A 15503-nucleotide genomic window follows, 5' to 3' on the forward strand; every position below is an offset into this window, starting at 1 on the left:
AGACAATGTTGGAGAGGATTTTTTCCCCCTAGGGAGTTGGATCAGGGAGTAGCTCAGAGCTAACTCCTGCTTGTTTTACTCATGGTAATTGTCACATTGACTTGAATGGGGCTATATATCTGAGTAAGGAGGGTCAGGTTAGGGTTTACTATCCATAGCAAAAGTAGACAGCAGGGGATGAAGTCTGGTTTCTTATTAATGTGATGTGCCCATAGGCTAAACCATTAGAATAAATTAGTCAACACATAAATAACCAGCTCTAAAAACATCAGGGATTTTCAAAAGCAGGTAGGTGACTCAGGAGCCTAAGTACCAGTGATTTTCAGTGAGACTTAGGCTCCTAAGTCACTTAGACACTTTTGAAAATTTTCCCTGTTGCCTCTTTCCCGCCTGTGTCTTAATCACATTCCCTCTTCACTCAGGCTGGCATTATCCAAGGGGTCCAGCTCCCAGGGAAAGTAACTGGGATTATTACTTATCACAGAGCGCTGGCCAAAGTCCATCAGATTTAAGGCCCCAGAATTGTTTCCATCCAAACCTCCTGTTTTCACTCATCCATAACTTTTGAATTTTTCGATTTCTGGGCTGAAGTTTTCCAGACTTGGTCTCTGTCCCAAGGGAATTTTGGGGGATGCTGGTGGAAGTTAAGCAAAAACAGCCCAAATGTCTTGGAATTAAGGATAAAGAAGAAAATAGTTTTCATGATATTAAAAAAATGTGTGTTCATCCAGCCCCCCCACCTTTTTTTGAACAGCCCTAAAGTCAAAATGGCTGGGGATTTTAAGTTCCAATTTGGCAGGGATATAACCATCCTGTAGGAGCAGTGCAAGGCTTTGTTCTGGAGGGAATTGGGGTTGATTTGCTAGTTACCTGTGATTGAAAATCACCATACAGAGTATGGGCAGTAGATTTCTTTGCTAAGCAATTTAGTGGCACACCTAAAGAAGGCTGCATTACACTTGTGTGCAGAGCTAACTTATCTGAGCAATACACAGCTTAATCTCCTGAAGGGCCACTTTCTAACTATTTCAGAGAAACAGAAGTTCTCTTCCTGTTCCCACATTCCCCACCATGATGCTCTTCGCCTACAGGAAGGTGCTTGGAGCCAATAAATGCAGAATTCTCTCCTCCTGTCTTCCAGTGACTTTCACAATTCCTTGCACTATGGGGGGAGTCCTCCTCTCTGGCCCCTGTCCCGTAGCAGCCTGCCTGCACCCCAAACTCATCCCCAGCCCTGCCCCACCCCAGAGCCCACCCCCCAGCCAGAGCTTTCACCCCCCACCGCACCCTCAACCATCTGCCCCAGCCCTGGGCCTCTCTAACACCACAAAGCCCTCATCTCCAGCCCCAGCCAGAGCCCTTATCCCCCTGCACCCTAACCCTCTGCCCAAGCCCTGAGCCTCTCCAACACCACAAACCCCTCATCTCCAGCCCCAGCAGAGCCCTCATCCCCCTGCACTCCAACCCTCTGTCCCAGCCCTGAGCCTCTCTAACCCCCCAAGTACCCCCCCCAGTCCCAGACAGAGCCCTCACCCCCCACACTCCTACTCTCACCCTGAGTCCCTCCCACACCCAAACCCCTCATTCCCAGCACCAGACAGAGCTCTCACCCCCTACAACCCTACTCTTGTCCTGAGCCCCTCCAATACTCCAAACCCCTCATCTGCAGCCTCACCCCACAGCCCTCACCCCATAGCCCTGCACCCCCTCCCATCCCCAAACTCCCTCCCAGAACCTGCACCCTGCACCCCAGTCCCCTGCCCCAGCCTAAGGCCTGCACCCCAGACCTCCTCCCCCACCCAAACTCCCTCCCAGAGCCTTGGACAGGTGGGGGGTGGAGTTTGGGTGGGGGTGGGTTCTGGGCACCACCAAAATTTCTACAAACCTGCCACCCCTGCTAGGGCCCAGGCTGGAGTTTCATTGGCAGGGCAGGCTGGACCTCCCTTTGCCTCCAGGAAGGTGGGGGACACTGACTCTCAGAACCTGGAGGTAAAAGAAGGCTGGAAAATGTAGTTCCCCATAGCAGCCATGACAAGGGACAAGCATGGTGGGAAAGAAAAGGACTGTATAAAAAGCCTCTGGGGATAAAGATGCTGGTCCCCTTTTAAAGTGTTTTGAGACCGCCAGATTAAAACCTAGACATCTTTTGTTTTATTTACTGCTTTATGTTTCCCTGTTTTCAAATAATTTATGAACACCTTTCCAGGGCCAGATCTAGAAGGAATCAGGCTGGGCCTCTGGGACTCTCCAGAGTTCTGGGCACACACATTCTCTGTTCTTTGGTTGACTCTTGCAATTGTTTCTTTGTACAAATTTTGAAGCTGCTGCCTCTGCCAAGTGTCTGTGACACTGCAGAGACTGGCTGAGTGTTCTGGACAAACCAGGATAAAGCCCAAAGCAGGGGCCATTTTCAGTTTTGTTTACAAATCCCAGAGATTTGTCTTTACTTTTTGTCCTGATCCATCTCAGGGTGGCCTCTGGCAGAGAGCCTGTCTGGCAAGGGTCACCTTGGCTGCGACTGCACACCATGCATTGGCTCAGAGCAGGCTGGTTTGGAGAGAGCCACGGGGGTAGGTCAAGTAAGGGGCCATCAGATCTGTACTTCTGCTGGGAACCCCCAGCATCTCCAGGGCATGAGAGGGCTGGGCCTGCCTGCAGGTTGAGGGGGGTTGTGAATTCAGACACCCCAATTCTCACTTAACTCCCTGCACAAAGGTCTGTTTGCAGAGAGAGGTGAATTTCACCCAGAGAGCGTAGGGCTCCCTAGTAGGCTTGGTGGGGAACTCCACCATGGACCATTGTGTGTAGGACAATACTGATTCACCAGCTCTGACAGGCAGGGGGACAAGAGAGGGGGAGCCATGTCCCAGAATAGCCCAGTGACTGATGCACTCCACTGGGTTGTGGCAGACTCAGGATCATATCCCTGCTCTGGAGCAGTGACTTGAACCAGGCTCTCCCACACAGTGCGTGTCCTAACCACTGGGCTGTGGAGTCCATCCCTTAATTATTTATCCCAAGTGGAACAGCTCCAGCAGCAGAGCTGGTGGTCAGCGCACTCACCTGGGATGTGGGGACCAAGGCTCAGGTCCCTGCTCCAAATGAGGCAAGGTGGGGACTTAAATCTGGGTCTCGCACATGCCAGATGAGTGCCCTGGCCACTGAGCTACTGGCTGCTCTGGGATGGGCACTCCCTGGTTTTTCCTGAGAAATCTGGAAGGTCTCAGTTTTGTTCTGCATTGGAATAGAAACAAATGTTGAAACCTTGACATTTCCCCCAAAATATAAATCTTGTTTTCCGGCCCCCCTCCTGTCTACCTGCCATGGCAACGCAGAACTGGCGATCAGACCTGTTCACCAGCTGAAAAGCAGGCTAAGAATGTGAAGTCTTATTATCTAGAGCCTCTGGACTGGGACTCTGGAAAGCTCAGCTATTCCTCCTCCTGCCACTGGCTTTCTGGGCAAGTCCCTTTGTGCCTCTGTGCCTCAGTTTCCCCATTTGTAAACTGGGGATAAAGATGCTGGTCCTCTTCGTAAAGTGCTTTGAGACCGCCAGATTAAAACCTAGACATCTTTTGTTTTATTTACTGCTTTCCATTGCCCTGTTTTCAAATAATTTATGAACACCTGTTTCTCCTATGCTTGCTTGTAGCGAATCACTGTAGCGGATGAATAATGGGCCCCTTGGAAAGGCTACATTGGAAGCCAACAAATTTGCATTCTGTACCTTTCCTCCTCAGCGGATCCGAGGGAGGGTCCATGGGTAATTAGTTCCAGACGGCTTTTGCAGTAAACAGAAGAGAGCGTCTGAGTTTGTGCAAATCACGCAAATACAAAAGAATGATGTTGGCAGTGATTTCAGTGCCCAAAGCTTTAGCTAGAGAGAATGAGACTGTGCACAGCTGGAGTCTATTCAGGAATCCCCAGCCCACATTCAGGTCCCCCCCAAAACCAACGCCCTGATCCCTTTGTAATAGTCTCTTTATTTGGATTTCCTTACAGCTGGGGCAGGAGATTGAAACAGCAGGGGGAGCTCTCACCACACCAGCCAAGGAGCTGAGGTGGGGGAGTTGGTGGGGAACACTGCGTAGCTTTGGTTTCCTCAGAGGATGGAAAGCTGTTCCCTCCCACTTGCTGCCATCCCCGCCCCCCCACCCCTCACCACCCGGGCTCATAAAACCATGCCAGAGACCTTGGGGGTTGGATTCATTTGACCGGGCTGTGGACATCCCGATGGTTCAAGAGGCGCATGCAACCTCAGCCTCCATGTAGAGCAACCCCTTTGCATGAGGATAAGTGGTTTGTATCTGTCGCTGTGCTGTCTTGCTCTTGGTTTAGCCAGCCTGGGTTGAGACACTCTGCCTGATGCTCAGCTGCCTGGTGGCTGGGTGTGTACCTGGGTGTGCAGTTGCGAAACCCTGACCCGGTACTCCAAATAACACCTCACATGCTGTGGGAGCTCAGTCTGAACTGGACTCCAGCCTTCCTGCTTCTGGCCCACCTCCAGCCACGTGGGAAGTTCCTGGCTAGCCCACACTGAGCTCCCGTTACCACCTGAACGGCGTTGTGGTGAGCTGACCTACAGTGGAGACCTGTCCAGGCAGCCAAGGCCGGGGCCCGTTTAGTTGCTTCTCTAGAAGGTGCTTATTCATGGCCTGGCAGGTAAATGAGGAGATTCATTTAAAACACAGAAGAAAGTACACCTGCAATAACGTTGCCTCTGCCAAGTGCTCTCCCAGTGGCTGAGGTGAGAAGCTATATTAACAGCTGCTGTCCCCTCCCTCTCAGGCTGGAGAGGAGAGCTGGCTCTGGCTGACACTTCTGCACATTTGAAGCCATGGGGACACTGGCTCAATTAATGGTCGTGTCCTCTGGGGTTTTTGTCTCCTGACAGAAACATTTCCCACTCCATGTAATCCAGGTTACTCAGCGGATTTGGGCGAGCATTCCCAATGACGCAGTTAAATCATAAACCCCTCTTCTCTTCCTTGAGACACTGTGTTCAAGCTTTGCAACAGGAGTTGCATCTGCTGTCTCCTCTAGAAATGAATGTTACTGATTATTGCTGCAGACCTAGGCTTTGTGACAGTCGTATGGCACCCAAAAGTAGGGGATCTTCCTGTCATAAGAGTAATTCAGTAGTATGGGGTTCTCAGCTGGATGATGCTCATGACAGAGGAGCAGCCAGGCCAAATTGGTGTGGGCGGCGTTACAGCCCCATGCGTGAGTGCTGTTGTATCTTGGCGCTGTTGTAAGGTGGGGGCTGGGTCTTGAAGCAAAGACGCTAAGGTGGGGCATGTCGAGCTTTTCAGAATCCACCCTTGTAATAGTACAATTAGCTACATGTTAGTTAATAATCCCTACTTCTTCTATAGCATTTCTCATCGGTAGATCTCATAGCACTTCGCAGGCTGTCATGTATTTATCCTCACAACACCCCTGTGGGCGCACCTGCACTGTCTCTGGGAGTGAGCCTCCCAGCCCGGGTACACACGGCACGTTACAAACGGCTGTATAGACATGGTTTGGGCTCTTGAGCCTGAGGGAGATGCCTGAGAGCCTGAGCTCCAGCCACTACACAGCTCTCTTTAGCACGCGAGGATGAGTCCCACCTACACAAGTCTATAGACCCAGGCTGGGAGCCTCACTCCCAGGTGCGGTGTAGACATTCCCACAGGGCCAGGGCAGTGCTGTTAATTCCATTGTGCCTCAGTTCCCCTTCTGTACAGCGAGACTGAGTGTCTTGCCCAAGTCAGACAGGAAATCTGTGGCAAAGCAGGAAATTGAATCTGGGTCTTCTCAGTTCTAAGCCGACACCCTAACAACTGGGCCTTCCTTCCTCTCCAAAGCTCTTGGGAACAATCAGAGGAGCTAAGCTCAGGACCCCAGTGAGGGGGACACAGCTGGCTTTATGCCATCCTTGCCATCCCCCAGTCCTAGGGGATGTTGGAGGCCATTTCAGCCCCCAGTACAAGTGAGAGCCACCTTGGGGCTCAAGGTGCTCTAAAATGGTGGGTGAGCCTTGTGCTGTTCACCCTGTATATGGAGTTTCACCAAGAGTTTATCTGGCCAAAAATCCCTTCCTTTTCACCTCAGCAAGTGATGGCAGGCACTTCCAGGGAGCACTGGTAACTACGGGGGCTCAGGAAGGCCATCTGTTCATTCCCAGTGAGGAGCAGCTGAAGCAACGGCAGGGGACTAGGTAATCATCCCTAAACCTCCCTACTGTGAGGTAACCGCAGCTTCTCATCTGCCAGAGCAGAGGAGGGGATGGAAGAGCCAGACCCTTTGGAAAGAAGAATTGTGTGCCAGCTGGAAGGTGGCTGTTAGCCCAGTGGAATCCAGATATAGCAAAATGAAACATCGTTGATTTTGCAACCTTTATTCACATTGTGGACATTCACTCATTTTAATTTGGGGAAACTGAGGTACAGGAAAGGGGAAGTAACTTGCCCAAGGTCTTGCAACAAGTCAGTGGCAGGGCTGAGGTTAGAACTCTATCCATTGGTCCGCACTGCCTCCTAGTCCTGGCTCCTGGACTTGAGAGACCATTGATCTGTTGCGACATTCCTGCGCAGGCTTGTCTGACATATGAACTGTTCACAAACATGTGAATGTGTACAAAAGCCTAGGTGTGGGTTCTCCCAAATCTACGGCCCCAATGAGCAGGACTGAACAAGCCCTCAAGCGTTAGGCTTGAGTGAGCCTGGATCCTCATTATATACAACACTCGCCCCCTTCCTCCTGCACAGACTCTTGGAAATGCCAGCATTGACAGGGTTAAATTCAAGTGCTTTCTTTCAGGGCTTACAAAATTATGGAGCCCTCAACTTCTCCATGGGTCAGAGTGAGATGCAATAGGAATGGGATACATTCAACCTTGACAATATTGTGGGAATCTGTTTTGGGGACATGCACTCTGGAGAGCAAATTCACAACACCCAGCAAGGAGAAAAGTCTGATAGGCTTCTGATATTTTTGGTGATTCATTTCTCCTCCTGTTTGAGTGACCCAGAGTTCACACTGAGTGCTAACCACTTGAAATATGTATGTGGTGGGAATGAGATGCGCCTGCACTTCAGAGTTTGCATGTGTGCCTGTTAGTTTATTGTGTGTATCTTCTAGACTAATACATAGCCTTACTTCACCAGGGAGCTTTGCATAGCCACACAGATTAATGTATTGTCATAATAGATATAGATCATGCAAAATATTGTATTTTCTTAATAAAACAAGTTATTTTTTATATTTTTGAATTAGGGCTGTCGATTAATTGCAGTTAACTCAAGCAATTAACGCAAAAAATGTAATTGCGATTAATGGCACTGTTAAGGAACAGAATACCAATTGTAATATAGTAAATATTTTTGGATGTTTTTCTACATTTTCAAATATATTGATTTCAATTCAACACAAAATATAAAGTGTACACTACTCTCTTTATATTATTATTTTTATTATAAATATTTGCAGTGTAAAATGATAAAAGAAATAGTATTTTTCAGTTCACCTCAGACAAGTACTGTAGTGCAATCTCTTTATCATGAAAGTGCAACTTACAAATATAGATTTTTTTTGTTACATAACTTCACTCAAAAACAAAACAATGTAAAACTTTAGAGCCTACAAGTCCACTAAGTCCTACTTCTTGTTCAGCCAGTCACTAAGACAAACAAGTTTGATTACATTTACGGAGATAATGCTGCCTGCTTCTTATTTACAATGTTACCAGAAAGTGAGAACAGATGTTCACATGGCACTTTTGCCAGCATTGCAAGGTATTTACATACCAGATATGCTAAACATTCATATGCTCCTTCGTGCTTTGGCCGCCATTCCAGAGGATATGCTTCCATGCTGATGATGCTCATTAAAAAAATGTTTTTTAAATTTGTGACTGAACTCCTTGGGGGAAAATTGTATGTCTCCTGCTCTGTTTTCCCCGCATTCTGCCATATATTTCATGTTATAGCCATTTCAGATGATGACCCAGCACATGTTGTTCGTTTTAAGAACACTTTCACAGCAGATTTGACAAAACGCAAAGAAGGTACCAATGTGAGATTTCTAAAGGTAGATACAGCACTTGACCCAAGGCTTAAGAATCTGAAGTGCCTTCCAAAATCTGAGAGGGATGAGGTGTGGTGCATGCTTTCAGAAGTCTTAAAAAAGCAACACTCCAATGCAGAAACTACAGAACCTGAACCACCAAAAAAGAAAATCAACCTTCTGCTAGTGGCATCTGACTCAGACGAAGAAAATCAACATGCATCATTCTGCACTGCTTTGGATCATTATCCAGCAGAACCCATCATCAGCATGGACGCATGTCCTCTGGAATGGTGGCTGAAGCACAAAGGGACATATGAATCTTTAGATATTACATCTGGCATGTAAATATCTTGCAACGCCGACTACTACAGTGCCATGCGAATGCCTGTTCTCACTTTCAGGTGGCATTGTAAACAAGAAGCAGGCAGCATTATCTCCTGCAAATGTAAACAAACTTGTTTGTCTGAGTGATTGGCTGAACAAGAAATAGGACTGACTGGACTTGTAGGTTCTAAAGTTTTACATGGTTTTATTTTTCAATGCAGTTATTTTTTGTACATACTGCAATTCTAGATTTGTAAGTTCAACTTCCATGAGAAAGAGATTGCACTACCGTACTTGCACTAGGTGAACTGAAAAATACTATTTCTTTTTTTACAGTGCAAATATTTGTAATAAAAAATAATTATAAAGTGAGCACTGTACACTTTGTATTCTGTGTTGTAACTGAAATCAATATATTTGAAAATGTAGTTAACATCCAAAAATAAAGAAATGGGATTCTGTTATTGTTTAACAGCACAATTAATTGCACAATTAAGCACAATTAATTTTTTTAATCACTTGACAGCCCTAATTTGAATGATACTAAAGTAGGATGAAAATCAGATAAAAATGAATAATACTTTTTTAAAACCCAGGACTTTGTTGGTAAAAATCAGTTTAAACTGAAAGCGAAGGGGCTTAAGCATACATAACATAAGGAAGACCATGGGCTCCATGTACACACAGTGCACACTGAAAGAAGGAGCTTTTTGGAGGGTGTAGGAACACCAGCTCCCAGAAAGACATTGTCTACGCTGACAGAAGCACTGCTCCATCGACACAGTTGTGTCTACACTGCGGGGTTTGTCGGCATAGCTGTGTCTGTTGGGATGTGGTTTATACACACCCGTGTCCAATGTTGCTATGCCGGTATACGTTTTAAGTGTAGTCCTAGCCTGTCATAAGCAGCCCCATCAAAGTAAGTGCTTCCCAATATGAGTGTTACAGAACTGGCCTTGCAGCTGATAGAGGTTGTGTGGGACAGTCTGCTGCGATACAAAACTGCTACCTGGAGTGTGGAGGCTGAGGGGAGACCACTTCCTGCATCCGGGGATTGGTGAAGAGGGGGGTGATGGGGAATGGGCAGAGGAACCATAGAGGCAACAAAGGAAATGGAGGAGCTGTGGGGAGAGGGGTGAACCACGAAGGGAGGAGAAGGACAACAAATGGGGCCAGTGAGAGAGTAACCCTATGGGGAGGGATTCAAAGGTTCTTTCAAATGAAAGAATTACATTGATGATGGTGCAGAGACCCCTGTCAAGGAGCAGGTTGGTGAAGGCAGCCATGGGGGAGAATCGTTCAGCTCCTCTAAAGGGATATTGTAGAAAAAGGATTGCACAGATAAATAACTTGGTCTGAAGAAAACCTTCAATGCATTGTGAAAATGTTATTTGAACTGCTTCCTGAAACGGCAGCTCTGTCTGCTTTTCTTGGCATCACAGTGAGGAGCAGAGAGGTGACTGGCCTGATCGTGTTCAGGTGTGTGCCAGCCCAGAATATTGATTTACAGGAGATCAGATGCAGAATGTGGCTAATCACACATGCAAATACTTCTGATTAGCCACAGGAGGATGCCCTTACTTGAATTGCTTGTGGAATTGCAGTCATTTTGCATGCAAATTAGGCACACAACTGGGTCTGTGTTTTTTGTGTATAAAACTGCATCCCTAAATTGTTTCAAAATCAGGCCCGCAATGTGTGGTTTGGAGTTTAAGACCTTCTGCAGAGTGCTGGGAGATGGTGGTATAATGGGGATAATGGGGTCAACAGGCAGTATTCTAGCCCAGATAATCATGTCCAGGGACACCGGGAACACCCCTGCAAACCCGTCTTCGCACACACAAACGGCATTTAGTGTTAAATAACTTTGACAAGCCATCGCATATCTGTTTACTCATTCACTGTGTTCCATTGCAAATGTTTGGAGGCGTGGGAAGGGGCATGAGAAGTGTGTGACACCATTTGAAATATTGCCTTTCTGATCTTGGCCCGTGTTTTGCCTCCCGGATCATATTACTGTTCATGAAAGAATTGCAAAGGGAAAGACTGCTCGGTATTATCTGAGTTTATTGTGTAGACAGCAATAGAATGCTTGGGCACTGGACATCTCTTCTACAGAAAGAGAGTCAATTCTACCTCCTAGGAGTAAGTCAGTAAATAATAGATTCTGTTTTAGCCACAGTCAGTCATTTGAAATGCTCATTTTCCTTCCTCCTGAGCCCCATCAATGGTGACAACGCTTCTACAGTGGACTGTAGCCAGAGAGCTCCTCACCAAGGAGCAGGGAGTGCAGCCTGTACCAGAAAGGGACCCCCTCCATTAGGGGGTCCAGGCAACATCCCTCATCCAGTTCAAAAACCATGACCACCAGAAGCAAGACTGAGCCCATGGTCTTCCTTATGTTGTGACGCCTCTGCTTCGCCTTCTCCTTGTCTCCTTTCCTTTCACTCCAGAGGGCTGAGGCTGGTGCTGGTGGCAAGCCTGGATTGTCTGCCACCCGAGGATTTCCCATCCCTGGTGTATGGCCGTCCCTGGGGGGGTGGCACAGTCCAGTGGGGGATGGGAGGTGGTTATTTGAGCTGGGATGCACAGAGCTGGTCTGGAAAGTAACAAATTTTCCCATTACTTCTCCCTTACTGGTGTGAGGGCTAAGCAGGTGAATAGCCAGGGTCAGTGTATCCCTCAGAGGCCAATGGAAAGTCCCCAAGGACCTTAGTAGATAAATCCAAATGTTGCGTTCTGTTTTCCCCTGCTGTGCCAGCAGAGTATGTAATGCAGGGGTGGGCAAACTTTTTGGCCCAAGGGCCACATTGGGCTTGCAAAGCTGTATGGAGGGCCAGGTAGGGAAGGCTGTGTCTCCCCAAACAGACTGGCCCCCACCCCCTATCCACCCCTCCCACTTCCCGCCCCCTGACTGCCCCCTCAGAACCCCCAACCCATCCAACCCCCGCCCCGCTCCTTGTCGCCTGACAGCCTCTCCCAAGACCCCCCCAACCCTAAACGCCCCTCCCAGGACCCCAACCCCCCGTCCCCTGACTGCCCCGACGCCTATCCACACCTCTACCCCCTGACAGGCCCCCCGGGACTCCCATGCCTATCCAACCCCTCCCTGTCCCCTGACCCCCCGCCACGAACCTCCACCCCATCCAACTGCCCCCTGACTGCCCCCCAGGACTCCCTACCCCTTATCCAACCCCCCCCCCCCCCGGCCCAGCCCCCTTACCATGCCGCTTAGAGCAGCCTGTGTGGCAGCCGCACTGCCTGGCCAGAGCCAGCCCGCCCACCGCGCTGCCCTGCAGGAGTGCGCAGCCCCGCCGCCCAGAGCACTGCCCTGGCGCGGCTGTGGGGGAGGGGGGACAGCAGGGGAGGGGCTGGGGGCGAGCCTCCCCGGCCAGGAGCTCAGGCGCCGGGCAGGATGGTCCCGCGGGCCAGGTGTGGCCCACGGGCCGTAGTTTGCCCACCTCTGATGTAGTGTATGCATGTTGTGTTTGCAGGGTATGAGTTGTGTCTATGGTAAGTGACTGTTATGTGTGTTTTCCTCTCTTCCTTTTTGTGTTTGGTTAGCCCACTGATCCCTCTTGCTAATGGTTGTAAGCTCCTTGGCACGGGGACTTGTCTGGTTTTTTATCCCTAAAGCACCTTGCAAACTGGCAACCAATGAAACGTAATAACAGTGAATAACCTAATGATGACACCCCAGTAACTTGGGTATGTCCTCAGTGGATACTTACAAATTTCTTCTTCTAAAACAGTGTTTGAATCACACTACCTCCTTCTCCAGATCTTTCCTCCTACCCTTGCATTGGCATTCTGATTGTCTTTCTCGAGATATAATTTTTCATGCTGGGGCTTCCTCACGGTAACAGCCACTCTTCCTTGGGAGGGAGGTCCGGGTAATTCTGCTGCCTCCCACCTCTTGGGATATATGCCTCTGACTAATAGGCCAGTTGTAAAAGCCACCAAACTGCTATTGTGAGGTCACCAAGATGTAGTTTTGCAGTGAGTAATCAGTGACTTCAAGACTTGCCCCTGAGTGTGACTCTGAGACTTGGTCCCTGGATATGAAGAGCTGAAGGGGCCTTAAAGTCTGTAGAGGGAATAAATTTCATTCTGCAGATTTGAATTAAGTTTGAGGCCATCCCTAAACCACTTCTGAGATACACAACCCCGTTGCACTGTCCCCGCAGCAAGAAGTATCAGCAAAGAAAACTCTGCTTGTGTATTCAGTGATAATATTTCCCTTTCTCAGAGTATTGCTAGGCAGCAGCCTCTCTAGAGCTAAATGACAGGTTTCAGAGGAACAGCCGTGTTAGTCTGTATTCGCAAAAAGAAAAGGAGTACTTGTGGCACCTTAGAGACTAACCAATTTATTTGAGCATGAGCTTTCGTGAAAGCTCATGCTCAAATAAATTGGTTAGTCTCTAAGGTGCCACAAGTACTCCTTTTCTTTCTAGAGCTAAAGTGGCCAACTGAGGGGCAGCCAAGAATGCTGGCATAACTCCATTAACTTCAGAGGAGCAATGCTTGCAGAGAACTGGGTCTTGAGTTTCCAGAATTGGGCCAATTATGCACCAAGTCCCTAAAATCCAAGACCAAAACTTGCCCGAGCCTCAAAACTGACAGGTTGGGTCTGGGTCTAAGGTAGAATTTTTCTGCTTGATTTGAAGTGAAATGTACAAGGAGTTCCTGAGTTATGGCGTCCTAAAAATAGCAGTATTCAGAATGGAAAAGGTCTCTTAATTTTTGTCACTTTATAACAAAATGAGAGAGAAAGAGAGAGAGAGAAACTTAGCTAACTAGCCTCCCTGAGCTGAGAGCCGATGTCCACCCCCATAGTTTATCTGATTTAATGTCAAAACCAGAATTATTAACTTTGTATTAGGAATCTTGCTAATGCAACATGGGGAAAGAATGCTTTCTATATATGCTATCATCTGCACCTCTACTCTCCTCCCAACCCTGCTCCATGTGGCTCTCCTGAGTTCTGCTGGAGAAGGTCCAGTCGACAAATGGGGTGTTTCTCTTCCTGACATTCACATGAACAGCTCGATTGGGGATTCCTTCTACAATCTGCAGGACAAAGATCCTTTCTAGTGAAATTCAGGGACTTTAAAAAAAAAATAAGGAAATTCTCCAACAAAACTTTAAGGTGAAGTTAAAGTTGCAGCAACACATCCGTGTTGGGTGCTTTGTATCCCTGCAAGGCACAGTCTCAGAGCCTTAGTGTTGTCTGTACACAAACTGGAACCAAAATAATTACATCAGTTTTCATTCATGCCAGCGTCAGTTATTTTGGTGTAAGCCTATACGTGGCGACACGTGTTTCAGATTAAGAGTGGCCACACACAGACTTCCATTGAAACACTCATAGGTGTGAATTAAAAGCAGTTTAATTACTTTGATTCCAGTTTGTGTGTAGATAGCCCCAGAAACAGAAACTCAGGAAATCCAGGAGTAAGGTGGTATTTCTCAGACAATGCACTCATATGCACTCAGATCATGACAACCTTAACTCTGCCCCTGGAGACACAACAGGAAACTGGGATGCCAGATGCATTGCTTTCTTTGTTACAGAGACCTTTGCATTCCTGCCTTGGCTTTAATTGTATAGGCAGAATTATACCATTTTGGGCAGACAGATAGCCAGAACAGTGGTTATTTATTAGAAACTAATTGAACTTCTTGTGCACATATGCTGCCCCGCACTCCTGGTACTCGCCCTTTCTCATCCACATATGCCGGAAGGACTTAAGCGAGGCTGCCATGGAGCCTCCAGCCCAGACTGCCATACTCCTCTTTGGGGCAGCCAGAATTTTAATCCGGTAGCCTTTGCCATATAACAAGGCATCCAGCTCTGAGCACATCCTCTCAGGGAAACCAGGAAACATTGATGAGCCCCCTGATAACACAGTGTTACCGATAATGTCCCCCTTGCACTCGTCTGGCACCTTCTGGAGGCTTTGGAAAGCTAAAAGGTGAATGCCTGGAGAATTTTGGTCTAGCAGTTTTGGCTGGAAGAGTGGCTCTGGGCAGCAGAACCGCTCCTTATCCAGAGTTATCCAGTGCCCATCAGGGGTCTTAAAACACACTGGGAACTGATGAGCTTTTTCTTGGAGGTCTCCTTCATAGTCCATGGACACGTAGCAGCACTGCTTCTTCAGCTGGGTCACCGTCGTCTTCTGCAAGGCATATAGCAGCTGTGGGTCATTGGAGCTCTTCAGCAGCAGGGTATGCATGTGCTTGGAAAGAAAAAACCCAGCCACGTCCAGGCGATACGTGGCTTCCCTCCAGATCTGCCCAGCGCAGATGGAAGTGACATGGGACACCCCAGCCCCAGCCTCCACAGCCAGGCCAGTGACCCTGCCACAGGAGCAGAGGGAGAGGAGGCCTGTGTTAGCCACATGCAAGGCTGGAACAGCGAAGGCCTCAAAGAACACCTCGGCCACCTTCTCCCGATTGGTTGTGGGGCAGGAGGGAGAGTCGGTCATGAGCAGCGGGTGCTCCTCAGGGGACAGTCTCAGCCCGCAGAAGAAAAGGTGGCTCCACAGATTTTCCATGGCTTCCCAGTCAGTGATGATGCCATGCCTGAGCGGGTGGGTTTTGGGTGCCCTGGCACCCCCTGTCCCACAGCCAGTAGCAGTGAGATGGCATGGGATCTCCCGCATCACAGCTGGGCAGGTGGGAGGTATAGACGTGGTCTTCAGCACAGACTTTGGCTTGTCCTCTCCAGCAAAGCCGGCTCGAGTGAAGCAACTACCATTGTCGATGACAACCGCAACCTTTCCCATAGTGTTATCTGCACCACCAAACTGTCTGAGCTTTATCCACTTCTGATGTCAGGATGGGGAAGACGCACAGTCAGGGATTAGAGGGAAGAAGGGAATTGGAAAGCTTGCCTCATCCTGCAACAGAGCAAACGGATGATCTATAATGCAGTGTCTAGTCACGTTACCAGTTAACGTGAGCACCATAGCTATATTGACCTAACCTTTAAGTGCAGACCACATCTTAGTGTATGCTCAACACAATAGAGCCCTGATCTCATTTGGCCTCTAGGTGCTATGTTAATAACGGAGTGGTACGAATAACAGTTACATAACACACCACAAATGAGTTAATGTTTGTAA

General features: G+C 48.3%; 2 protein-coding genes across 4 annotated transcripts in view; one reads left to right on the forward strand and one right to left on the reverse strand.

Moving 5' to 3' along the window:
- NECAB3 (N-terminal EF-hand calcium binding protein 3) overlaps window positions 1-15503 on the forward strand; it is a 112723-nt gene that overhangs the window by 67951 nt on the left and 29269 nt on the right. The gene's annotated exons all lie outside the window — the stretch shown is intronic.
- Window positions 14046-15164, reverse strand: ACTL10 (actin like 10). Its single transcript, XM_048820280.2, has one exon. The coding sequence runs from the start codon at window positions 15162-15164 to the stop codon at window positions 14046-14048; it is 1119 nt and encodes a 372-aa protein (XP_048676237.2).

Source organism: Caretta caretta, chromosome 13, assembly GCF_965140235.1.
Source record: "Caretta caretta isolate rCarCar2 chromosome 13, rCarCar1.hap1, whole genome shotgun sequence".
NCBI classification, from domain to species: Eukaryota; Metazoa; Chordata; order Testudines; family Cheloniidae; genus Caretta; species Caretta caretta.

Bases quoted from the DNA above. Each gene is read 5' to 3' on its own strand.
- ACTL10 (XM_048820280.2), bottom strand. From the start codon at position 15,164: ATGGGAAAGGTTGCGGTTGTCATCGACAATGGTAGTTGCTTCACTCGA.